Source organism: Gopherus evgoodei, chromosome 5 (assembly GCF_007399415.2).
Source record: "Gopherus evgoodei ecotype Sinaloan lineage chromosome 5, rGopEvg1_v1.p, whole genome shotgun sequence".
In the NCBI taxonomy this organism is placed as follows: Eukaryota; Metazoa; Chordata; order Testudines; family Testudinidae; genus Gopherus; species Gopherus evgoodei.
This window is the reverse complement of record NC_044326.1, coordinates 2,904,693-2,928,407: the sequence shown is the minus strand read 5'-3', so window position 1 is coordinate 2,928,407 and position 23,715 is coordinate 2,904,693. Positions and strand designations below refer to the sequence as shown.

At 49.5% G+C, this 23,715-nt stretch overlaps 1 protein-coding gene across 8 annotated transcripts in view; it reads right to left on the bottom strand.

Moving 5' to 3' along the window:
• DYSF (dysferlin) overlaps positions 1–23,715 on the bottom strand; it is a 315,864-nt gene that overhangs the window by 269,792 nt on the left and 22,357 nt on the right. For all 8 annotated transcript variants that reach the window (XM_030563895.1, XM_030563898.1, XM_030563902.1 and 5 more), the window contains exons 2-3: positions 7,010–7,065; positions 3,097–3,188 (exon numbers count right to left, since the gene is read on the bottom strand). In XM_030563895.1, coding sequence (XP_030419755.1) covers positions 3,097–3,188; positions 7,010–7,065 — 148 coding nt within the window. The remainder of the gene's footprint in view (positions 1–3,096; positions 3,189–7,009; positions 7,066–23,715) is intronic.

Below are 23,715 nucleotides of genomic sequence, written 5' to 3'. Positions count from 1 at the left end.
GTATTACGTGTGCAGAGCACAACATAGCCCCGAGAAAGCAAGACTATCTGCTCACTGGCTGCATTCTGGAGCAGTGTCTGGTTGGGGATTTTTTAATCCCCAAAAAGACTCAGGGGCATGTTTTCACATCATTGTATGGATGGGGGAGGGTGAGTCAGAGGGTTCACTCTTATCTCCAAGGGCACAGTGCATGCTATTTTCAGAGAAAGGGTCCCATCCAGCCAGGAAGCTAGAATCAGCGACTCAGGGCTGATCTACATTAGAAGATGGGTCCATGGGTCAGCATAGCCTTACGTATGTCCATGCTCAGCTTTGAGCCTTGCTGACAAAACCCTCCAAATTCTACTAATTTCCTGAGCAACATACGTCCTCTCCCCATACAATTCTACTAGGTTATGCCCGTGTGGACACAGACAAACCCTGTTCCAGTATAAGCCATCCTCTAGCAACACCGAGAGAACAGCCTTTGTGGATATGTCCAATAGAGGACGCCCCATCACACTCTGCAGGTGTGCTATACACCCTAATTGCCAGCAGATACAAACAACAGGAGAACCGGAGTCTGGGCTGCTGCTTCCGTCCTGTAATGACTGGCCATGGAGCAGTCTCTCCAGGGCAAGCTGTCCCTGGCCCTAGCAGCCGCTTCAGTGAAGCCAGATTGGGAATCTGATCAGCCTGTTAGCCTCTAGCCCCAGCTCACTGCCTCCCTATCTGTGCAAGGGGAGTGGTGTAGAGTGAAGCCCCTGCTTGCCAAACGCAAGGCGGAGCCTCCACACATGCCGATCTAGGAGGCAGAGAGCGACGGTTCCATATCAGAAGTGATTAAAATAAAAAATTTTAAAAAGCGTCCCCCGAGAAGCCCGGACGCACATAGGCGCACTGTGCAAATCCTGTTTGCCAGGCTTCAGTGGAAAGGAAGCTTCCGGGAATGTTTATATTACAACCAACTCCCTTCCCAGCTCCAGCGCAGCAGGAGCCTGGCCAAACACAGGAAGGGAAACAAACCCAAAGGACTTAATCTTTACACCTCCCAACACTTACAGGGTTACCCAGGGGATAAAAGGTTACACAGCGGGAGGTGGGCTGAGAACCCTCATCCTTCTGCTCTGCAGCCACCAGCCTCTGCCACTTAAGCTACAGGAGAACTCCTGAGCATTACATACCTGATCCTTTCCCTGGGCCGGGCATTAGCCACACACACAGCCAGCCTGCCCACCGCACTTCTCTGGAATGTGCTGCAGAGGCACAAAGGGTTCTTTACATTCTCGGTACTCGAGCAAACCCGCCATCTCCCCACATGCTTTCATCTCAATGGCATCAGAAATGCAGGACATTCCTCTCAGCAGAGCCACTGAAGTTCACCCACTCGCCGTGTGTAGGTGGCATAAGTCACACATGCCACATGCCATTTGTTAACATTAACCAGGACAGGCCAGCAGCTCGCACATGGAGGCAAACCGAACCCCTAGTCGCTCCAGTGAGACCTCTGCTTAGAAATCCTGGTACAGACAGACAGACAGACAGACAGGATGAAACTCAAACCCCTCCCAGGTCCTTGGCTTTAAGGGCGGAAAGGAAAGAAAACCCAGCCTGCGGCTCCCCTGGCTCCCCTTCCCGAGGGCCCCTCTGCACTGCTCACCCAGCTCCCTGAGCAAACGACGCTTTGTGAGTTAAAGCAGAAAAGACCAAAAGAGCCAGATTTTGCCCTTGGAGTTAGTCACATGTGCCCAGCCCCTACTCAAGTCAGAGGAGCTCTGTGACTGTCTGTAATAATCGTACCTTATCTAGTGTTTTCATCAGCAGATCGCAAAGCACTTTATGCAGAGATCACTATCATTATTCCCATTTGACAGATGAGAAAACTGAGGCAAAGAGACTTCCCCAAGGTCCCAGGAGAGCAGAGCCAAGAACAGAACTCTGCTCCCCTGAGTGTCACTCTTGTGCTCTATCCACTAGTCCACTCTATTCCCCCTCCACAGGGTCAGAGCCCTGATCTTCAACACAGCAGCACAGACCTCTATCGCTTCAGCTAAAGGAGGGACTTCACTAGCTGGCAGCAGTAGTAGACTGTTATCTTCTCTGTGGCCCAGCCATCAGAGGGGCGAATAGCACATGTTTAAGCAGCATATTACACAGACATTCATCTGAAGGCAGGAGTTGACCTAAAGTTATTAGCTACATCAGCAAAAGAACAGACCACTACAGAGACAAAGAAATTGGCAGTACTGTACAATCAGAATGGCCCAACTGTATTCTATGCCAGTGGCTCTCAACCTTTCCAGATGACTGTACCTCTTTCTGGAGTCTGATTTGTCTTGCGTACCACAAGTTTCACCTCACTTAAAAACGAGTTGCTTACCAAATTAGACATAAAAATACCGAAGTGTCCCAGCCACACTAGTACTGAACAATTGCTGACTTTCTCATTTTTACCATCTAGTGATAAAATAAATCAACTGGAATGTCAATCTTGTACTTACAGTTCAGCATATCGTACACAGAGCACTATAAACAAGTCATTGTCTGTCTGAAATTTGAGTTTGTACTGGATTCGCTGGTGCTTTTGAGGTAGCCTGTTGTAAAACTAGGCAAATCTTTAGAGGAGATGATGCACCCCCTGGAAGATCTCTGCATATCCCCAGGGGCACACACGTACCCTTGGCTGAGAGTCATTGGGCTAAGAGCCCTCGTGAATATTGACTCATAACCCATGGGCTTCACAGAAGAATCTTAAGAAGGGATTTGAGCACAGAGCAGGGGCTTGGGGAAGCAGGAGGTCAGTCTATGGTTGTGATTCTCCCCTGCCCACATCTTGGGTCATCGTTTACGGCTATGCCATGGAGATGTATAACTCAGCCTCCCTGATCCGGGATGGGGATTTTATACACCCAGCTGAGGAATAAAGAGCAACCCCTGGTGCAGAACAGAGTCAGAAGATTCTGAAGACAAGAACTGGGAAAACTTAGTTTGTCCTGCACCCAGAATAACCCCAGCCCCATGTTTTGGGTTATGAGCTGCCCGACAGCCTCCCTTCTAAACAAATCAGTAGCTTAAATGGACAACAACCAACAGAGGAGATTTGGGGGCACGTCTTACCTGTTTCTTCCAACAGTCTCATGGTCTTTGACGACAACTGTGAGCTCGGCATTCTGGTCTAAGGGAATTCCTTTCAGATCCCAGTCAAACCCCTAGAACGAGATGAGAAACAATACAAGATCAGCGCCATGTTACAGCATTAGCAGAGACAGCTACTGACCTACAGCTAGAGCAGCCGAAAAATGCAATTTCCATCCCAAGGGAAATTCTGACATTTCCAAATTTATTTTCACTCCAAATCAGGACAAAAAACTCAAAATTCTAAAAAGTTTCTATTCAAAAACATTGTTTCACTTCAATAATGTTGAAACAAAATGTAGTATTAAACACACTCTGTATAATTATTATTAAAATTAATAGTTTAATATAAGAGACTAAACTAAGTGAAACAAAATGGGAAGTCAAAATGAAATGTTTTTATCGTATCAAAACTTTTTGATCTTCGACTGTCTCCGGTCAAAATGTTTATCAAAATTGAGACATTCCCACTAAATGTGCTGATTTTGATTTGACTGCAAATCCACAGAAAACTTTTACACCAAAAACATTCTCAGCCAATTCTTCCCACATTCCTCCTGCAGAAATGAAGGCTGTTCAGATCGCAGCATTTGCCATGATTTTAATCATCAGTTTTGCAACACAAAGTCTGTCAGGAACCCAACTTTTCATTCCATGGGAAATTCCAAAATAAATTAAAAACAAAAATCAGACCAGAAAAGATGAAATTTTGAAAATTCCCACAAAATAAAAAAAATCTAATAAAAAAATTGATATGGGACCATTTCGTTTCAACAGTATCAAACCATTTCATTTTGATGTCTATATTCTACTAATGTAATATGAAATTAAATATGACATAATGAATTATATTAAAATGAATGTTTTCATATAATATAGAAGTCTGTCATTTTAATTTTGTTCATTGTCAAATCACATTTTGACTTTCTCCTGTTGAAATATCGTGTAGGAATCAACACATTCCCGTAAAACGTTTCAGTTTCAACAAAAATGCATTTTTCAATAGAAAACTGTTCTATCAAGAATCTTTTGACCGGCTGTAGTCATGAATTCAGACTTGATCTTGGCAGGTGGAAATCACTGGAATGGCCTAAGACCTCTTCATAATTTTAAGTTCAGATGTACACTAATGAGATCCTAACCAATTTTTTTTTTAAAGAAGCTTTGTAGATTTCTTCCTTCCCACCCAGGAGTCTGATTAAGCAGCGCTCGCGCTGTCCTGGTACCTGTATTTAAAAGCACTGGTTAGGAAAGACAGTGGATGAGGCATTATATTGTGACACCTGGGTTCAGTTCTTGGCTCAGCAACAGACTTTCTATGTGACCTTGGGAAAGTCACTTGAGCTACCCTGTGCCTCATTTTCCCATCTGCAAATCTTGCGGGAGTGTTGGGAATGTAATGAAGTGCTCAGATACTAGAGTGAGGAGGACCCGGTAAAGTATCTACAGTGATGAAATAGCACTTTGAAAAGCACTCATTTCCATGGGGCTTTCCAAGAGAGCCCACCACTTCCGCACGGCAAGTCACAGCTTCATAGCTGGTTCATCATGAAATTGACGGAAAAGCCAGGAAGACTGGACCCGGCAGATCTCGGGAAAATTCCCCTGGTTAACTGAGTTCTGGATTTCAGGTTTAGTCTAAACAAGAGAAGAATGAGGAGGGACATGATAACAGTCTTTAAATATGTCAAAGGTTGTTATCAAGATGACAGTGATCTATTGTTCTCCATGTCCATTGTAGATAGGACAAGAAGTCATAGGCTTAATCTGCAGCAAAAGGAGATGTAGGTTAGATATTAAAAAAAAACTTTCTAACTCTAAGTGGAGTTAAGATACCTAGGGAGATTGTGGAATCGTGAACATTGGAGGTTTATAAGAACAGGTTGGACAAACACCAGTCAGGGGTAATCTAGGTTTACATGGTCCTGCCTCAGCACAGGGGGCCGGACTAGATGACCTCGAAGGTCTTTTCCAGCCCTACATGTATATCTAGAGAGATATAGAGATATAAAATGAAATCCTGCTCAGCATGCCAATGGTTTTCATTTTGCAACAGGGCAACACTGAAAGCATTCCAGCACCGCACTGGCCCACAGCCACACCCACTTTGCCATGGTTTATAATGATCCCATGTCCATTGTAGATTAGCTTTTGCTACAGATCTCTCAGAGACAAGTACAAACATTGTCCTTCTCTCCAGAGCCCGTAAACACATACGAATGTGATTAACCTGAAGCACGGGACCCATCCTATCGAGGGCAGCCGTGTTCATCTGTATCCACAAAAACATCAAGTGGTCTGGTGACACCTTAAAGACTAATGGATTTCTTTGGGCATAAGCTTTTGTAGGTAAAAAACCCACTTCTCCATGCCACCGGACTCCTTGTTGTGAATCATCCTCTTGACCTCAATGGGTTGGTGTGCTGTCTGCTGAGGGCCATGGCAAAATACAGTTCCCACAGGTGGAGAGCTCATGCCCCACAAACCCCTTCAGCACCACGGTTTTTGAAAAGAGAGGGAGACCCACAGGACTAGGGGCTTGTCCAAGGGTCCCCAGCTACTTAGCCGTAGAGGCAAGGCAAAGCCCAGGAGTCCTGATCTCCAGTCCCCAAAGTCAGCCCCTGGACATCACTCCCTCCATAGATATCCATTTGCATTGTGCCTTTATTACACATACATGTCACTAATCTAGGAAAAAACTGCCCATCCATAATGTCTGCCCATGTGCAGGGTACAACACATCTCCCCAGTACAGCGCGTGACCAGCAATGGTTATTTGCTTGGTTCCACCAGGAATCAAGGTGCTAGGGTCAATCAGCTTTGTCCTCACAACTGTCGCTACAGGGAGAGGTTGGTGGAGGGCAGTGCTTTAAGTCTCCAAAGGCCACACGTGGTTGATATGTCACTCTTTGATCACTCCAGATTGCCCTTAAGGGACCCGCGGCAGTGCAGCTTTCAATTCAAGCTAATTTCTGCTAGGAGCACGGATCATTTGTGCAGTGGGAATGCACTTGCCTTACTGTGGCTGGCTGCTAGAGGACAGACTACTGCTGCTGCCAGCTAACAGACGTACTCCTTTAGCTCTAGCAGAAGAGGTCTGTGCTTTGATGCTGAAGGTCCTGAGTTCAGATGCTGCTGATGCAGTGTAGGCATTACACCAGATCAAGGGACATACATGCACCAGCATTAAGACCACACCTACCCCTTGTAGTCTCTGCCCAAGATCTCCCATCCAGGACTCTGATCACAGAGGGCCTGCAGATGAAGCTTCCTGTGGGCTTTAGTGAAGTCAGAATCCAGATGGGAAACATGCACCCACCAAGTTTTCTGAAGGGCACTGTCCAATCCCCAGTAGTGACCGAACTCTCATCCTCCTGCTCTGAAAGCACCCACCCTGCCCACCTGAGCTACAGGAGAATCTCTGTTTCCAGCGCAGGAGTCGAAAACACACAGCTGAGCAGCTCTGATTCCACTCAGTGGTGGCAGCAGCCAGTTCACTTTACAGCATGATATTTCTGAGCTGGCTGCTGACCACACAACACACCCCAGGCAAAGAGGTAGGAGCCTGGAGGCTCTTTTGCATCCTATTCAAATAATGAGTTGGTGAAACTCAGGCCAGAGCACAGGGATGAATCAAGGCAAGATCCCAGGGATCTGGACCCAGCAGTGAACCACAAAGGGCTAAATTAGCCCCTAGTGTAACTGCACTCACGGCAGTGTAGCTACACCAAGGATGAATTTGGGTGCTCGAAAAGAGATACAGAGCTCTGCTCTCTTCCCGCACGGGCTAGCATTCGAACCAAGCTCTGTGACTCAAGAAATGGAAAACTCTGGTTCCCGCAAACATGGCTCGTGGCAAGAAAGGGGAGCAGGTCCAGAAGGGGGTGCCACTTGCCTCATTCCACACAGGGTTCACGTTGTTCTTGATCACTTTGGTTCTCTTCTTCACACCTAAAAAGGGAGTTAAGCAAAAGCGTTAGAAAAGTCCTCAGATACTCCCCCTCCCTCCAAGCAAAAATTCCTGCTGCTTTAAAAAAACAACAAAATATATTGCTCCGAGTCTGATTATCTCATGAAGATCTTTAGGAAAAGGAAGCTGCATCCCCAGCCACAGCGAGCTCCCCGTCTAACATCCTGGACCCTGCAAGGAGGGCTGCGGGGTTAGGCCCTGTGTTAAAGCAAGACACAGGGCAGGGGGGCAGTGGACGAGGCGTGCAAAGCCAGGAGGATTCCTGGAGTGATGGGCAGAATCGCCTCAGCTGGAGAATGGTGTGAAGCCGAGGGAGGAGGAAGGAGACCCCAGGAGCAATACTGGGAGGAGGAGGGATTTAAGGCTACACCGTGGCCTGGGAGGTAGGCCAGGGGTCCCATATGAAATGACATCTCCGAGACGGGAGAGGAACATGGCAGCCATTTAGCAGAACATGGCAACACAGAACAGGAAGAATCAGCAACAGAATGGCCCAGACCCTGAATGGTATTTAAGGAGCATAAATACTTTTGAGTATCTGAGCCAGTGGAATCAGCCCAGGCCCCACCCCAACCCCTCTCTGTTTTGTCCCACCGACTGCATTGGAAATGGTAGATTGGGCCTATTACTATTTCTGATTCGTACATCAGCAGTGCTGGAGCTCCAGTCATGACCCAGGAACCACACAAACACAGTCTCCGCCCGACAGAGCATCCAACCCAAGTACAGCAGATTTCACTCAATAGCAATTCCGAGATTAACAACTTTTGTGGAATAACGATATTTTGCCGGGAGCTGATCCCGTCCCACTGATGCAAACATTAATGAGATTTGGATATTGGCAACAGGCATGCTGCTTACTAGCTACCTTTTGGGGAAGAAAGACCCTGGCTGCAGGCTGGTTTGCAGAGCTGAACCGGGGAGGGAAATGCTGGGACTGCACCATACCTCTCCCTGCGCTCTCCAGACTGCGTCCTGCCCTGGCACCAGTGGCCCAGGCTCAGTATGTCCCAGTGCTGCAGCAAACTTGCATGTGGTCCAGGACCTGCCACTCTGACAGTCTGCACCATTACGTGCACCTTTTTTTGCAAGATTATGATACGTTTGTACAAGGTATCCCTTGTGAGGTGTCATCTGAAAACTCATAATTTGCTGATCATTATTATCCTGGTAAAATATGTATGGCAACATCGTTTATGTGAAGTTATGAGATTCTACTGCATAACATTGTTAAAGGCATGTCCCATGTTTAGAAAAGCAGGCATAAACAAGTCTCTCAGCAATTAATGACCCAGCCGCATATCAACGAGATCATCAGGCCCATCACATAGTGGAGGGGACATTCACTGGCAGGAAGAGGGAAGTGAACAAAAATTTACATTTGAAAAGAGACACAGACTTTATGGCATGAGGGCCATAGCAGGAGATGGCTCTTGTGCAAGAGAGTGGACTATAAAGGGAGGAAGCAATGTCCCCCAAATTGCCTCTTCTTCCCTTTCTCTCTGCTCACAGCAGCAACAACGCCTGAAGGAACACTGGACTGCAGGAGGGGTCCTGATTTTAAAAGATTTCAGCCAGTCAGTTTGGAAAAGCAGATGGTGAGACAAACTTTTGCTTTGATTTCATTTAGATTGCTAAATTAGATATTTAGTTACATTTTATTTCTTGGTAACCAATTCTGACTTTTATGCTTCATTACTTGTAGCCATTTAAAAATCTTTTTTTTTCTGTAGTTAATAAACTTGTTCTACTGTTTTATATAAACCAGTGTGTTTGGACTGGGATGTTTGGGAACTCCGCTTGAGATAACAAGGTCTGTGCATATCATTTTCCATTAACAAAATGATGGATTTTCTATGAGCTTGTGTTGTACAAAAGGTGCGATCTGGGCAATACAAGACACACATTTCCTGGGGACAATCCCAGGATTAGGAGTTTTCTGGTGTCGCCCTGTGTGTAATTCATGAATGTCTGGCCTGAATATTCATGTCATCAAGCTGGGAGTGATTTTGCAGGACTGTAGCTGTGTGTGAGCTGGCCAAGAGTGGGTGATCTCACATCAAAACAGTGTAAAAAGGACCCCAACCTGGAGAGTTAAGGGAACACAGCAGTCCAGATTGTACCCTGGGGAATGCCACAGCCACCCACACAGATAATGGGCTGGGGCACCCACATGCTCACACAGTAGGGGGGACCCCAGTGATATCGAAGTGGAGGTACACAGCTATGAGTCTGTACCCCGGGACCTCCCTAGGCAGGCATATTTCTCCCGCGATGGCCATCTGCATGATATTTCACCAAAGGGGCCCTGCATGGTCTCTGCCGAAAGCAAAGAACTCTCTGGTTGTCATGGTTATTGCAGGATGTATGTACCAGAAAGAGCCATGTAACATGTTGAATATTGTGTCCAAGGCTGCTGGGAGCGAAGCAGGTAACCAGGGGTGGCTGGTTCTCAGAGATAACCCCATCAAGAGTGAGAATAATTGGCCATTTCAACCTAGTCCAGCCAAGGGTTGATAGTCTGCATAAGGTTACAAATTTGGGCCTTTTCAAAGCAGAAAAGAGCTCAAGAAAAAGACCCTGAACAGGGAACCATTGTGGTGAACTGAAGATTGCACTGTGGGCTTTTCTTTTATCTGTAACCATATGGTTCCAATCCTCGTATTTGAATCTTACGCTTTGTCAAACTGGGACCCCGTTTATCCAATCTAACTGGGACCGGGGCCAGATTGGATCATCAAAAATGTGGCTAATCAGGAGAGCCCCGTGAAGCTATGATACATGCCTCAGTCCCACATGGAAGGGCTCTGGCTGTCAGCCCCAGGGAGGTCACAATTACCAGTCTGCACCCAGGGACTTGCTTAGACATCCCTAAGTGGGCATATTTCTCTTGTGATCACCATCTTCACCCTATTTCACCAAAGGGGCCATGTGCGGTCTCTGCCCACAGCTAAAACCTCACTGGTTGCAGGATGTAGGTGGGGAAATATTTTAAGAGTCACATAACACATCTAATATTGTGATCAAAGCTGCTGGAGGTGAAACAGGACACCAGGGAGTGGCTGGTCCTCAGAGCTAACTCCATCACATGTGAGAACGGTTTCCAGCTCCCAGCCAAGAGTAGAGAGTCTAGACAAGGTGCGCACTTGGGCCAGTACGAAGCATCAAAGAGCCAAACAAAAACCCCTTGAGCCAGGAAGACCCCCAGGGTGAGCTGAAGTTAATGAAACGCCCTTGCGATGAAGAGAGAACAAAGGGCTGGGGGTGACGTTATGAGTATAATGTAGTATAATATCTCATCGAAAGGTGACACAGGGCCAGAAAGAGTCAATTAACTCACAGACTGACCTGACCCATGGCAGAACTTTAAAGACTGGTTGGGAAGATTTGGAAGTGAATAGAGCTTTAAAATGCAAGTCTGCATTGTTAGAGATAGAAGGGGAGCTGGTTGCTCAGGTCTCTAGCGATGTAAGCAAACAAGTCTTGCCTATTACTGTGGCTTTGATTCAAAGATCAAAAAAGGAGTATTAACCATTAGGAAGACACTTGAGTGAAATAGTATTATTGTCTATGTGTCTCTTTTAACAGGTATCAGAACAGTTTAATGGCTAAATTACCCTGTGCCAACTGCCACGATGTTTGGGAGAAGGAAAGGAGTGGGTGGGTGAGATTCTGTGGCCTGCGTTGTGCAGGAGGTCAGACTAACTCAGGGGTTGGCAACCTTTCAGAAGTGCTGTGCTGAGTCTTCATTTATTCACTCTGATCTAAGGTTTTGCGTGCCAGTCATACATTTTAATGTTTTTAGGTCTCTTTCTATAAATCTATAATATACAACTAACCGATTGTTGTGTGTAAAGTAAATCAGGTTTATAAAATATTTAAGAAGCTTCATTTAAAATTTAAATTAAACTGCAGAGCCCCCTGAACTGGTGGCCAGGACCTGGGCAATGTGCGTGCCAATGAAAATCAGCTCGCATGCTGCTTTCGGCACCCATGCCATAGGTTGCCTACCCCTGGACTAGATTATCATAATGGTCCCTTCAAGTCTATGAAAGTTAAGCCTATTGTTTTCTCAGGCCAAATGGCTGCTGGAAATGTATAAAAACCCTGGGATACGATCTTGCTTCATCTCAGATCTGCTTTGGATTTGAAGAAGGGGAAACCCTACACCATAAGAATTCAGATCCCCAGTCATTGACTGGCATCACCCTCAATATGGACATTGGACTATAACCCAGTGGATCCCCAACCTTTTTGTGACCAGTAGGGCACATTCATGTTTTCAGAAGAGTGTGGCGGGCGCCAACAATTTTACAAGGCTTATTTTGTATTTGTACATTAAATAATACAAAAAAAATTAATATTACATAATATATGAATCCAGAGAGAAGAGAGAAGCCGGAGAAAAGCCGTGAGGACAGAGAACACCGGTGCCCGCAACCCTGCAGAACTGGGTCCCAGATTCTCTTCTCTGCTGGGCACTAGGTGGGCCCCACAGCTGCTGGGGACCGAGAACTGATACTCCCAGCAGGTGCGGGGTCCCAGATTCTCTTCTCTGCTGGGCACTAGGTGAGCCCCACACCTGCTGGGGACCGAGAACACCAGCGTCTGCAGCCCCAGAGTTCTCTGTCCCCGGTAGGCACAGGGACGCAGCTTCTCTCCAGCTTAAGCCACGGCCCTGCACCTGCCAGGGACCGAGAACATTGGTGCCCACAGCCAGCAGCCCCCGAGTTCTCTGTCCCTGGCATGCGTGGGGCAGCAGCTTCTCTCCCCTGCTGGGAACTAGGCAGGCCCCGCATCTGCCAGGAACAGAGAACACTGCGCCTGCAGCCTGTCCTCGGCAGGTCTCTGTGCTGGGCACTAGGCAGGCACACATAAATGCCCCGGCAGGTGCCATGACGCCCACGGGCATCACGTTGGGGACCACTGCTATAACCTATGGACTATTTCTAAAAGAACCTTTGGCAACTCCAAACTCTCCATCTCTGCTATGTATCTGGACCTCAAGAAATTGAACTCAAGTCTGTCTGTATATTGATCTTTCAACCAACTCTCTCTCTCTTTTCTTTTTTAATAAATTGTAATTTAGTTACTAAGAATTGGCTATAAGCGTGTATTTTGGGTAAGATCTAAGTTATCATTTGACCTGGGCCTGGGGCTTAGTCCTTTGAGATCGGGAGAACCTTTTTTCTTTTACTGAGGTGTCGGTTTTCATAACCAGTCATCCCCATAAGGAGCGGTGCTGGCGGTGATACACAGAAACGGGAGTGTCTAAGGCAGGGGTGGGCAAACTTTTTGGCCCCAGGACCACACTGGGGTTGCAAAACTTTATGGAGGGCCGAGTAGGGAAGGCTGTGCCTCCCCAAACAGCCTGGCCCCCGCCCCCTCCCACTTCCTGTCCCCTGACTGCCCTCCTCAGAACCCCCGACCCATCCAACCCCCCCTGCTCCTTGTCACCTGACCGCCCCTTCCCAGGACCCCCGACCCCTAACTTCCCCCTGGGACTCCACTTCCTGTCCAACTCCCCCACTCCTTGTCCCCTCACTGCCCCAACCCCTATCCACATCCCAGCCCCCTGACAGGCCCCCCGGGACTCCCACGCCTATCCAACACCCCTGTTCCCTGCCCCCTTACCGCTCCTCCCAGAACTCATGATCCATCCAACCGCCCCTGCTCCTTGTCCCCTGACTGCCCCCTCCTGGGACCCCTCAGCCCTAACTGCCCCACGAGGCCCCACCCTCATCCAACTCCACCTGCTCCCTGTCCCCAGACTGCCGGGAACCCTATCCATAGCCCTGCCCCCTGACAGGTCCCCGGGACTCCCACGCCCTATCCAACCCCCCTTGCTCCCCACCCCTTTTCCATGCCGCTCAGAGCAGCAGGAGATCGCAGCCCCGCGCTGCCCAGCAGGAGTAGCACCCAGCAGTGGCGTAGCCAGGTTTTAAGTGTAGGGGGAGCAAACATAAAAAAGGCGCCCCCCCTTGGCTCCTCCTCTGGCCACACCCTCCAATGCCTCCCGCTTCCTCCCAGATTAACCCCGGGGCCAGTTCAGGACTCCTGCAGGCTTCCTGGGGGTGCGGATACCCTCCGTTCCCCCACAGTCCCAGGAGAGTCTCTCCTGCCTAGCGCGCTCTGCAGGTATCCCCCACCGGGCTGTGCCACACGCAGGGGCAGCTCAAGGCCCCAGCCCACCGAAGCTGCAGGACCAGCAGACTCTCCGCAGGCATGCCCCCGAAGGCTGCCTGCCTGCCGCCCTCCCGGTGACCGGCAGAGCTCCCCCCGCGGCATGCCGCCGTGCTTTGGGCAGCAAAATGTCTAGAGCCGCCCCTGGCCCCACCTGCGGGGTCCCGTCCCCCCGCCCCAGGCTCCTGCGCCACGCCAGGCCATGCCCCCCTCCGTCCAGACAGCACAGTCTGCACCCCTGCCCTGCAGGCCCAGCCCCAGGGAGCCCCTCACCTGGACCTCCCAGTGCAAAGTACCGGACCGCCCAGCTGAGGCTGTGGGGGAAGAGGGACGGCAGGGGAAGGGCCTGGGGTGAGCCCCCCCGGCCAGGAGCTCAAGGGCTGGGCAGGATGGTCCCACGGGCCATAGTTTGCCCACCTCTGGTCTAAGGGAATTGCTTGTGTGACTTCTGGTTAGCCAGTGGGGTAAAGCCAAAGTCCTCTCTAGCTGGCTGGTTTGGTGCGCAAAGGATGCCCGGCTTTGGGCTGCAACTGCCCTGCTTTAAGCAATTCATCCTGAACTGATACTCTCAGTTGTGTCCTACCAAAGGCAGCACTGTTACACTGGGACTACATACGAGGAGAAAAGGGGGCTGGAGGTGGCCTCCATTACAGAGGAGCCATTCGGCCAGCATGCCTGCCTCACGAAAAGCAGCTCACCACTCTCAAGACTGGACAAGCACCGCATGATCGTTGGGTGAGAAATCCCTTATTGGACAGGAAAGGAACTAATTAGTACGCGTAGGCTCTAGCTTGCGTGCGGAGGTTTTTCTTTTCTCTGTAACCATGTGCTTCCAGTCCTTATACTGGCTCCTGTTTGAATCTTTATCTTAAGCTCTGCCAAATAGTCGTGTCTATAGTAAAACCAAATAGAAGTTTAAGTGCCGCGTGCTCAGAAGAATGCTGAACTTAGGCGAAACTGATGAAAATCTGTGCACGCTGTGGGTGTCCAGAGGTCAAGGAACTGGGCACTCGAATGTAACGCAATGGGATGTACAGATAGATTGGTGGGACCTGTGCCCTGGGGCTAAAGCGGGAATCTGGGGCTAACTCTCTGCTCTGCCCCAGGTACTCACTTAAGGAGCTGACAGATGGGAGGGTGCAAACCGTCAGCCTGCACAGGGAAGAACAGGGCTTGCAGAGCTCCAGGTCACTTTTCCTGCCAGCAACTGGTAGTTGCTGGGTCCATTGCACTATAAGCAAGTGGTAGCCATTCACCCTGTCTCCCTCGAAGGTTCCCAGGGAGCCCCTGCCAGAGTCTTGGTGCTACAGGCAGGGTGGGGCTGCATACTGGATGTTGGAGCTTTCCCCAAGGAACAGACACACTAGGAGCCCATGTCTGCCTGGCACCTCTCCCTGAGCTCTCCAGGCTGCATCCTGCCCTGGCACCAGGGCCAGGCTTGGCACATCCCAGTGCTTCCTGCCCTGACTGCAGCCCCTCAAGCCTGCCTTCTGCATAATAGCGACTGCTGGAGAATGGAAACTTCTTGCTGGGAACCAAGAGGTTGCCAATAAGCAGAATCCACTGTATAAAATTACAAGGGAGTGGCAGTGTGGCCTAGTGATTCAGGCACAGAGCTGGAACTGAGGAGACCTGGATTCAATTCCTGGCTCTGCTGCTGCTATGCTTGGGACCTCAGGCAAGTCACCTCAGTTTTCTGTGCCTCAGTTTCCCCATCTGTAAAATGGGGATAATGATTCTGCCCTCCTTTGTAAAGTGCTTTGAGATCTATGGATGAACAGCAGCAGATACAAGTATTATGATTAATAAATACTGAGCTGTAATCAATACTATATTAAGTCAGCGATACTCAGACCTCAGTGGTCAGGAGCCAAATTAGCAATCAACATTATCCAAACGAGCCACAGTAGCGTGAATTCACTGTTTCATTTACTATAGTACTATAGATTCATATTTAAACTGTGCCAGGACATATTTTGTGTATGTGTGTGCATTTTATATATATATGATTTTCACAGCAAAATGACTAATCAAGTATTTATCAGCTATAATTGGTTAATAACACAATGAAAGCATCCTGACAGGTTAATAATTAATAATTAATAATTAATAATAGTTAATAATTAAATCACACAATGTTTTAATATCACATGCTGCAAAGAGCTGCAGGTTACACATTAAAGACCCAACTGCGGCTCGCAAGCTCCAGTCAGAGTATCACTGCACTAAGTAAGAGATGGGTGGGAAATAGCACGTCTGACATTTGGAAATTAGGGTTCAATTCTCCCAATCAGCAAACTGAAAAATTTCAGCAAGATTCATGTTTCTCCCCTGGAAAAATGTCACTCCAATAAAACCAATTTTCTTTAAATGTGGTATTGGGGAAAGAGTCATTTCTATTTTGCTTGTCTCAGTTTTGCGTTTTCTTGTAAAGGGTTTTCTTTAATTCTAAACATGTAACTGGGGGGTGGCTTAATCAGTGCGCTGGCTGGCTAGCAGGGATTTCAGCAGCAGAAGAGTCTGCATGGATCCAATTTAAGATCCCTACAAGCAAGTGGAGGGAAGATGTTGTTTTAGACTCAGCAGACTGTCCAGATTTGGTGATCAGAGACTCTACCTGAGACTACACCTAAGTTTTTGGGGACTTTCCGTTCCTTCTCACTGTGTTTCTGTGAGGACTGAACTGTTCAGATTTTCATTTGTTTCCATTATTTGTGTTTCTGTAGAACTGTTAAGATAATGTCTGTGGATTATGGGTTGCAGGACTGAGCCCTGGGAAAAGAACCAGAAAGTGAAACTAACGGACTGACATGCTCTTCTCTCCCCTGCACACACAAGGCAGCGCAGATACTCTTACACCGCTCAGGGGTCACTTGATTTCCCCAGGGGGAAGAGCTGGTTGCTTTCCAGTCCTATCATGCCCCAGGAGAGGAGCAGCCTAGAAACAGGAGAGTGTTTCTTAATCAAAGCGCAGCCCTTAGAGCAACCTCCCAAGGTCACCAGAGGAGTCCGCGGCAGAGCTGGGAATCCAGCCCTCCCCCTGGGAAAAAACTGCTCATTGCAGCTACCGAGCAAACCGGGCTCCTCTTCTGAGAGCCCAGCTCAGCCGCTGAGCCTCTGCCATCGTACATGCTGAGCCAAGAGCCTCCATCTCACTGGCACACAACCTCCACAGCCAGGGCCCCCTCTCCGGAAGCCGACTGAACCAGGTTCCATTACCCTCCCCGGCCAGGCAGGACAGAAACACAAGGGACTCTGGGATGCTGATTGCAGACTGCTGGCTAATCAATCACTGGAATCGAGTAGCTGGAACAGGAATGCCAGGGAAAAGGAAGCCCCTGGGGTATTTAAGCAATCAGCCCCCGCTCCCTGCTGCACACCCAGCTGCTACCTCTCAGCGTCAATTCCCTGTCCAGCAGCAGCCACCATCCCACCTGTCACCTTAGGACTTGGGGCGGGGGGGAAGAAAAGGGGGCCCTTTGGAGCCTCCCTGTCTGGCCAGGGGAGGGTGCTGTGGAGAGACAGTGAGCCCTTCCCCTCTCCAGAGCCGGCCCCAGTTTTGGAAGGTAAATAGGTTGGTGCTGCTGGAAGTGCAGGTCTGTGCCTAAGAGTCTGGAGATTTTCTTCAGTAATCCCTTCTTGCCCATCCCACGGCTCAGCTCAGAAGCCATGGGTTTTTCAGCCTTCCCAGGGAAAGCGGAGGGCCAGATTCTGCCCTCTGCAGCCAGCTGGCTCTCAGGTTGGGCTCAGCAGTCACTCTTGCCTCTGGGGCCCTGCGAGAACCCCCAGTCCTGGGCAAGTACGCTGCTCCCCACAGGAGTCAGGCTCATTCCTTAGGTCCTCTCTCGGTCCAATTACCTCCCGTCCCTGGCGCTGCTGCCCAGAGCCAGCTGCAAGGTTCTGAAGGGGAACAGACATCCAGAGCAGTATCTCTCGGCCCTAAATTGGGAGGGAAGGGTGGTCACTGCCTGAGACTGGGTTCCCCTGACTGATGGGCCTCTTCTCAGGCTAGTTTCCCTCTGCTCTATGGCCAGCTTCATCTTTTGAAGCTCCCCAGACACAGCGCATGCTGTAGGAGCACCAAATTGGCACTGCCTGAGCACAGGGATGCTTGTTAGTCTGGCTGGCAGTGGGGGAAGCACGTCCCATCACACCCTCATGCACATGACAGCTGCTGGCTGAAGCCACCGACATGCTACGAATCCACAGACAGTGTGTTTATGGTTATCCCTTTCTGAGCCAATTCAATTTTCAGGGGGTTGGGGGCTGTCACTGGGAGATTTGATGATGGAATCAGGTCTGTTCTTTAGAGAAATCCTGTTTGTTTGCAAAGGAATGTACGAAGTCCTGTTTCTCTGAATACAGAAGGAACTTAAAAAGCAGAGACAGTTTCTTGATTCACAGTTACATGCCTCTTCCAGCCAGCACTTTACCCAAAAGCTCTCACTTTTAGCTTTTTTTCTCAGTGTCATGCTACCAGGGCTTCCCTGGGACTTCTTTGCTCCTTCCTTCTTTCTGTTTCTCTGCTGATTCTCTCACACACAGCGACAAACACAGCTCCACCAGTCAATGCCCCAGCCCTTGCACTTGCTATACCAGTCTCCAGTCTCTGCTTCTACTTAAGCGTTGCCATGTGCCTAAACTTGGGGTGGAGCCTGCTATAGTTTGAGCTAGCTGCGGTTCCCCAAAGGAGCTTGACTGGTTCGTACATTTATCCTGAATGAAAGGTTGCAGTAAGGCCCACCAACTTCACTCCAGCTTTGTCCTGCTTCCCCCCACTAGCATAACCACACATGCCCCAGAGTCATCAGCAGGCCTTGAACACGAAAACTTCAGCACAAGCCTCTGGTACTCGAGCTGAAGCAGCAATTGCCCTCGGTGTGGGTAAGCAGCAGGCTCTTCTCTCTGCAGAGCAGCTACAAGAAACAGACATGAGCACCCATGCTCCATCAGCCCCCCTGACCCCCAGATCCTTGGTATTTAATTCAAAGGTTTATGGGCAGCTCCCTCCTGTTTTTCTTTGGCCTCTGCCACTCTTATATGTGCGGCCCAGGCCCTGTTAAAAAAGGTTGATAATAGTGTTTCACCTCCTCCAACAGCACCATCACTTGAGGATCTCAAAGCACTTCACTGTTTTATGCTCAGTGCACCTCTGAGAAGAAAGGAAGAGTCATTGCCCCATTTTACAGATGGGGAAACTGAGGCACAGTGAGAGGACATGAGTTGCTCAAACCAAAATGAGTAAGTCTGTAGGTGAACCTAGTAAAGATCCCCGCTGCCCCCCAGTCCTGTGCCTTAACCTCAACACCATCCTTCCATACTAAGGTGCATTATCTAGCTAAAGGCAGCTATACTAGAATCTATGATTCTATACTGAACCAGCATCTCATCTCAAACACACTGGCATAAGTCTGCAGTATCCCCCAGCCCTGACTTCAGTGAGACAAGCTGAGAGGTATGGAGCTACAGAACCGAACTAAGAGACCTTTTTCTGTGATCTGTGGAACCATCTCTTCTCCTGCTTCAGCATATTCCAAAGCAAGTCACTAGGTGCTCTCCCCAGCTTGGAGATTTTTAGATTCGCTCTGTCTTTGATGGTTCCTTCATTTAACCTGAAAGTAATATCCCAGGGACTGAAGATACAGGTCCATGCCTCTTGTGGCCAGCACTCTGCCCAACAGCTCTGTATGCTGCGGGGGAGGCAGAGGGACAGGTCTGAGCGGAGTTGTGCAGGCTTTTGTTGACAAGAACAAGAAGCTTGAACTGGTTGCGGAAGATCAGTGATGTTGAGGGTCATCATGCCCAACACCAAACCAGGCAGCAATTCAAATGTCATGCACATCTGTATGAGACTGTCAGTTACGGCCTGCTCTTCGGTATGATATACTATTTGTAAAAGGCTGATGTAGGCTCAGTGATAGCAGCCAGAGGATCCCACCGCTGTTTAAAACATCACATAGGGACTGAAATGCAGCCACCTCTGGGGTGGGACACCACAGCTGTTTACCAGCACACAGGAACACTGTGCAACAGTTCAGGACGGGAAATGAAGAGGGATATTTTGTTCTGCTGAGAAGGAATATGTGTAAAAATAATATGGAAGGAACCAGATTTCGGTTCATTTCTGGTCAGGACAGTTGCAAAACTTGCCATGAGGGTTCTTCAATGACCACAGACGGTCAGGATCCCAAGGAGACTTCAGCCTGAATCTGCAGCACAAACATTTTCCTTTAAAGCAACTGGGATGCAGCACAGACGCTGCTTTCCCAGAGATGGCACAGATGCAGCTACTTCACTCCCACCTCCAACATCCAATCAATCTTCTTTGAGGGGTACATGGCTAATTAACGCCAAGACCCCACCACCCTGCTGGCCCAGGAATAGCTCAGCCCAGGGCAGGATATCAGGGGCACCTATGACATAGCAGATCAAGCCTGGTGCTGGTAAGTCAGGACTCCTGAGTCCTACCCTCATCCTTGCCACTGATGTGCTGCTTTGCTTTGGGCAAGTCATTTAACTGCTCCGTGCCTCCGTTCCCCCTTCTGCAAAATGTTTTCCCACACTTGTAAAGTACTTTGAGATCTACAGATTCATGGGTTTTAGCCTGGGCCAAAGACGCTCGTCCGGGGATTCCTGCAAAAAAAAGGTCGCTAAATCTTAATTGAACTACAGCTTCTTTTTTGGAGACAGCCAGTCTTGGATCCAAAGACTTGAAGTGATGGAGGAGAGGGGCAGAGAAGGGCTACTAGGAGGATCAGGGGAATGGAAAGACCCTGCCTTAGGAGCAGAGTCTAAGAGCTTGGCTTGTTTAGCCTGGCAAAACGCACAGGGGCTGCAAGGTATATGGGCCTGGGGTGCCCATGCTCCAGGAATATTCAGGGCTCCTCCAGTGTTTGGGGCCGGGTCTTTCCCCTGGCCCCACCTGCCACCCCCACGCACCTCCCAGCCCTGCCTGCCCCTGGCAATTTAAAAGGGCCTGGCTGCCCCCAGCCATCGCCAGTACAGCAGAGCTAAGGTAGGCTTCCTGCCCGGCCTCGCTCTGCACCGCTCCTGGAAGCAACTAGGACATCCTTGCGGCCCCTGACCCAAACTGCCTCCCAAAGCCCGACCCCTCACCCCCTCCTGCACCCCAACCCCCTGCCACAGCCCAGAGCCCCCACTCAAACTCCCTCCCAGAGCCCAACCCCTCACCCCCTTCTGCACCCCAACCCCCTGCCCCAGCCCAGAGCCCCCACTCAAACTCCCTCCCAGAGCCCAACCCCTCACCCCCTCCTGCACCCCAACCCCCTGCCCCAGCCCAGAGCCCCCACTCAAACTCCCTCCCAGAGCCCGACCCCTCACCCCCTCCTGCACCCCAACCCCCAGCCCAGAGCCCCCACTCAAACTCCCTCCCAGAGCCCAACCCCTGCACCCCCTTCCACATCCCAACCCCCGCCCCACCCAGAGCCTGCACCTCACACCCAAACTCCCTCCCAGAGCCCAACCCCTGCACCCCCTCCCACACCCCAGCACCCACCCCAAGCCTGCACCTCACATCCAAACTCCCTCCCAGAACCTGACCCCTCACCCCCTCTGTACCCCAACCCCCTTTCCCAGCCCAGAGCCCGCACTCAAACTCCCTCCCAGAGCCCAACCCCTGCCCCAGACCAGAGCCTGCACCTCACACCCAAACTCCCTCCCAGAGCCAACCTCTCACCTCTCCTGCACCCCAATCCCCCACCCCAGCCTACAGCCCGCACCTTTCCTGTGCCCAAACACCCTCCTAGAGCCTTAGGCAGGTGGGGAGGGGGCAGGATTTGGACCCATTCTGGGTAGCATCAAAAATTAGACAAACGTGCTGCCCCTGAAAATGCAGGCTGAGAAGGAATGGGATTGCTCTCTGCAAATACTTCAGGGAGGGAGAAGAGCTGCTGAAGCTGGAGGACCATGTTGGAACAAGAACAAGTGGCCAGGAGTAAACTTTGGCTGGAAAGTTCTAACCTTCATAGGAGGGAGGTTCTGGGACAGCTTCCCACGGGGGCAAACCACCGAACTAGCCTGAAGATGGAGCGTGAGAAGTTTATGAATGGGATGATATGACAGGGTTGCCTCTGAGAGCAGGGAACTGGATGCTATGACCCAGGAGGGCCTTCCAGTCTCGTGCAGAACCCACCACAGCGCTAGGTACGTTCCGGGGTTGATTACTCCCAGCCTTGTTTCCAGTTTGAATTTGAAAAGCATGGTTATCACTGAGACTCCACCTGGGGCATGCAGCTTTTAGCCCTAGTAACGGCGTTTCTGGGGGCTAGTCAGTTTGTGCAAAGGGGAAAAGGAAAAGGAAAAGCCTTTCGTGTGAGGCACAGAAACAATAGCAGTGACTCAGATGCCAAAGGCGTCCCAAAAGGTTTGCCTGATGGCTTTTCTTCCCCTCCTTCCGCCTGTCCGGCACACACAGCGTTCAGTATTACTATATATGGTTGTTGTAATTCCAAGCAGAGTCACAGAATCCGAACACATGTAAACCCCAGCACTGCGATCCAGGCTTGTGAACCGGGTAGTCAGGCTTAGGGATGGGCCTAAATGTAGGTGGTGGTGTTTTAAGGAATTGTACAAAAATACTTTAATGGGTTGTTTGTTTTTCTTTTCACAGCAATTCGGGGGCAACCTGGCTTGGGGAGGGACTGAATCTACATGTTCCCCTCTGATGTTTGCAAACCAACACCCTGGCCCTGCAAGCCACATGCTTAAATTTTATGCACCTGAAGGAATCCCACTGATTTCAGAGGAACTACTCACCAGGCATAAAGATCAACATGTGAGAGTCCCTTACCAGCCTGGGGCCCAAGACCTCACACCTGAAGCTGCTCTGCCTGCGTATGTGAGCCCAGGATTGGGGCCCAATATATCGCTGCCTTGGGCCAGTGCCCAAGCATATATCTCAGCCTCGCCAGGGCCTGCCTGAGCCCCAAAGGGAGAGAGACACAAAGAAGTTACTCATTCAGGGAAGGGAAATTGCTGTGGGATCTTTCCTTGAGCATAAATAACTGGCCCCAATGCAGGAAAATCTCCCTGTTCAACTGAGTATTTAAGCAGGATCTTAACATTATACATGTACTTAAACCTCACAGACTTCAAGCTCACTGCTTACATGCTTTCCTGAATCAGAATCTCTACCTGTGGCTCAGTTCCATGTTTCTTTATTGCTGATGGAAGTTATTGCCACCATTAAAAGCGAAGTGGCACCAAATCTGCCTAGAAGGTAGGTAAGCTTGGGACTGATCGGAGAGGCATTTTAGAGGTAGGCACATGAGAGTCCTAAAGGGAAACTGACTAGAAAGAAATGTGAAATTGACCACATTCTTTCGACTGCCAAGTCCAGAGACAGACAGGTGAAAGAGTAAGACAAGATAAATAATGAAAAGTTGGTTCCTAAAATTCTGCCTGTTTTAAACCAAATTTAGTCCCAATCCTGCAATGAGATCTGCCTCTGCAGATCCCATAGTATCACTGGGGACTTGTGAGCTCCCCACACCCAATGGTGTTTGATCTTTAAAAATAAAATTAAATGTTGCCCTTTTAAATATATTTCAAAAATAAAGACACATCTGCACATGAATTAGGTACTCAGACATTAGAGGACTGGAGACCACAGACAACAACGGGAATGAAGACATACCTACATTTACACAGCCAGGCAATATTTAACTGTACGGCATGCAAAAATCCATCAGTGCCTTTTATTACAAATCAGGGTTCCTATCTCCGTCTCTCCATTTCCACCATGACCTTAGCAGTAGCACCGAGCACCAGGTACAAGAATACAGAAAGGAACCTGTAAAGCAGAATTAGTGCCAGAGCCTCAGCTGCCTAATTAGGAAGTTCTTGGGCCAGCTCCTCACCTGGTATAAATCACCTGGGCTCTGTTGATTTCAATGACACTAGGTTGATCTACAGCTGCTGCAGACCTGGCCCACTACTTTTCCCTTTGGTGTTTATTACGGGGGAGGGGCCGTATTTGTGGCAGCGCTTCACCTGGGTTAATGAAGATGGCACCACCTAATCAGTGCATTGAGCTTTTAGTAAAGTGACCGTTTTAACAACGTAACCTGGGAAACTGTTCATCCTCCCCCACCAATACAGGGAAAACCTTTCCCTCCACACCCCACCTACAAGCAAAAACTGCCCAAAGTTAGCAACACCCTTGATTCATGTAGGAAGGCAGCTTTTCTACGGAGCACCCCTCACCTACCTGCTAGAGACAGTTCGGGGAGATCTGGTTCAGCAATTGTAAACCCCCATCCAGAATAAAACCACAAGCCCCCGCTTGCAAGCAAGGAAACCCACGCCTAGTGAAATCCTGCATGGATCCTGCCCCTACAGCCCCTTGTGTCTCCTAGGCTAGAAGCCCTCCAGAGTCCGTCCCTTTGGTCCAGATCCATGGAGATGAACCCTTGTGCCCATACAGACCT